Here is a 3,434-nt window from a genome sequence, read left to right as displayed (position 1 = left end):
TAACAGCTGATACAGCGGTAATAAGTTGTACTTTTAAATCAATGCATCTGCAAACACCGTACAGCAAACACATATTTTCTTCAGACAGACATCGTGTACATGCCCATAACTTTTAGGATTGATGAGTATTTGATCGTGAGAAAACATTGTTTTAGCCTAGTGAGAAAAAAAAAAAAGAATGAATGAATGCGGGCGCACGTGTGTGTATATGTAAAAGAATGCGAAGAGAACCACATTTACCGCACATCATATGTGTGTTAAGTTTTCTTTGCCAAAATTTATTTGAGGACTCTGAAGTTGTGGAAGAAAACCTTATTCCATGTGTGAATTACGCCGTATTATTTGGCCATAAACTGAGCCATTTGAAGTTTGAAATTCATGTGCATCTGTCTCATCGGAGACTGCAGACGCGCTGTCAAAATATCAACTCGTCAGATTCAAATGCGCTCATGGCTCTTAAAGGGGATGGGAGCTGGCACTCTCATTGGTTTATTGCACGTTACGCCCAAACCACACGTACGGGTAATTAGGCTACTTCAGACCAACCCTTTTTAGATTTTGCGCCGGGCTCAAGAGTCGTTTTTTGTGCCGGTAAACTAGCGACATCGCCATAGAACCGCCCACAAAGCTACTTGCGCTTGGTGCTTCTCACTTGCATTTCAGACCGTTAAAATAGGGCCCCTGCAGTCTGATGAAACAAACATCTCTGGGTTTTTGGAGTTGAACAACGTTGCTTTACTTTAGCAGCCCATATTGTACATATGCCCTGCTAATAAATCCCTACGAATTCAATAGAGAGAGAGAGAGAGAGAGAGAGGACGTGAGAGAGAGAGATGAAGGGAGAGAGAGAGAGAGACTAAAATCTCCTAATATCTCTGTCTCCCCTGCAGCTTGCAGCTCTATTTAAACTAAGTCACACAAACACAGACAAACACACAAACACACACACACGCACGCACACACACACACACGCGCACTCCCCAGCGCTGTGTATTTCGTGGCAGGGACTGGAGGCAGGGGGATTATGCTATCGGTAAACTGAGGAAAGTATCATTCAACAACGTTAATATGCCACCGCCTACTGTGAGGAATCAAGTCAACAAACAGAACAACAGTGAGAGGGTGAACCAAGGGGACAACGAGTGAGAGGGTGAACCAAGGTGAGGGAGAGGGTGAACCACGGTGAGTGAGAGGGTTAACCACGGTGAGTGAGAGGGTGAACCACGGTGAGTGAGAGGGTGAACCACAGAGACGGCGAATGTGAGGTGAGCTACTGAGAGGATGAGTGAGAGGGTGAACCACAGAGACGATGAGTGAGGGGGTGAACCATGCAGTGAGAGGGTGAACCACAGAGACGATGAGTGAGGGGGTGAACCATGCAGTGAGAGGGTGAACCACAGAGACGATGAGTGAGGGGGTGAACCATGCAGTGAGAGGGTGAACCACAGAGACGATGAGTGAGGGGGTGAACCATGGAATGAGCGGGTGAACCACAGAGACGATGAGTGAGAGGGTGAACCGTGGAGTGAGAGGGTGAACCACAGAGACGATGAGTGAGAGGGTGAATCAACTCCAGGTGAAAGTTGAATCGGGAGGAGAGAGGGTTGCCTAGCGACCGATCACCAAAACAGCAAAGAAGAAGAGGAAGATGGAGAACCCGTTCCATCGCTCCGGGTTGGACGCTCAGACGCCCAGCTCCTTAATGGAGGCGGGCTGCCAGCACCCCCCTCCTCCACCTGTGTGTGAAGGGGTCTCGGGTAGCCTGGGGGGGGGGGGGGGGGGGGGGGGTCTCGAGGGATGGCAGCGTTACCGGCGGTAACGACCGTGAGGCTGGCTCACACCTGCCGGGAGGAGGAAGGTACGGTTGCCATGGTGAGGGAACTTCAAAAGAGGAGCCCACGCCTCACGATGCGAGAGGCGCTCAGATGTTTGGAACACACGCACGCACGCACGCACATACACACTGTGAGGGACAGTATAGAGAGAAGGTGGTGGAGAGAGGTGCACTACCTGTGATGGACTGTATAGAGAGAGAGAGAGAGAGAGAGAGAGAGAGAGTAGTAGAGAGAGGTGCACTACCTGTGAGGGACTGTATAGAGAAAAAAGAGAGAGAGAGAGAGAGAGAGAGAGAGAGAGTGGTAGAGAGAGGTGCACTACCTGTGAGGGACTGTATAGAGAAAAAGAGAGAGAGAGAGAGAGGAGAGAGAGAGAGAGAGAGAGAGAGAGAGAGAGAGGGAGAGAGAGAGAGAGAGAGAGAGAGAGAGTGGTAGAGAGAGGTGCACTACCTGTGAGGGACTGTATAGAGAGAGAGAGAGCGAGAGAGAGAGAGTGGTAGAGAGAGGTGCACTACCTGTGAGGGACTGTAGAGCTCTTGCAGGGCGTTTCTGGAGCCTTTCCTACAGCAGCCATCCGCACCGAACGGGTTCCGCCTCATGACTGCAAAACACAGGAGACGACCAATCAGAACGCAGGTCACCACACAACCGTCCAATCACAGCACAGCTTGCAAAGAATCAGAAACAAAAACGCACAAACACCCACACACAGACACCCACGCGCAAGCACACACATTGGCACACACACACACACACACACACACACACACACACACACACACACACACACACACACTAAGTAAACAGTCCCCTGTGATTGACAGGCCACGCAAGTTTCATCCACTGTCCTCGGCCCATCGTCATAGAGGGGTCAGGGGTCATCAGGGGCGGAGCTCGGCCTACACATCCTGCCCCCCCCCCCCCCCCCCCCCCATTGCCATATTTAATATATTAAATGCTCTTCCTCCCTTATCTTTAATTCATTCTGTATCAACTGCAGGATGACTTATTCATGAGGCCATCCCTCCCCAGCCTCCTCAGGGGCCGTTCCAGGGGCCCCGGGGCTCCGACCCCCATGACCCCATGAACCCCCACCCCCCCAGAGGGAGTTTGGTGCTCAGACCTCAGCGAGTAATGGAGAGCTCTGCTGGAAGATGACGCTGAGGGAGTACACACACAGGCACACACACACACAGGCACACACACACACAGGCACACACACTCACAGGCACACACACGCACGAAGGCAGACACACACACAGGCACACACACACACAGGCACACACACGCACGAAGGCAGACACACACACACAGGCACACACACACACAGGCACACACACGCACGAAGGCAGACACACACACAGGCACACACACGCACGAAGGCAGACACACACACAGGCACACACACACACAGGCACACACACGCACGAAGGCAGACACACACACACAGGCACACACACACACAGGCACACACACGCACGAAGGCAGACACACACACAGGCACACACACGCACGAAGGCAGACACACACACAGGCACACACACACACAGGCACACACACGCACGAAGGCAGACACACACACACACAGGCACACACACA

At 52.1% G+C, this 3,434-nt stretch overlaps 1 protein-coding gene across 1 annotated transcript in view; it reads right to left on the bottom strand.

The window, feature by feature from the left end:
- Positions 1-2,436, bottom strand: part of chst11 (carbohydrate (chondroitin 4) sulfotransferase 11) — a 15,130-nt gene extending 12,694 nt beyond the window's left edge. The window contains exon 1 of the mRNA XM_079735746.1: positions 2,351-2,436. Coding sequence (XP_079591872.1) covers positions 2,351-2,434 — 84 coding nt within the window. The 5' untranslated portion in view covers positions 2,435-2,436. The remainder of the gene's footprint in view (positions 1-2,350) is intronic.
- Positions 2,437-3,434: the final 998 nt, after the last annotated feature.

This window comes from Pollachius pollachius (genome assembly GCF_949987615.1).
Source record: "Pollachius pollachius genome assembly, chromosome: 4".
Classification (NCBI taxonomy): domain Eukaryota; kingdom Metazoa; phylum Chordata; class Actinopteri; order Gadiformes; family Gadidae; genus Pollachius; species Pollachius pollachius.
The sequence above is the reverse complement of the archived record's forward strand: the minus strand, read 5'-3'. Positions and strand labels throughout refer to the sequence as shown.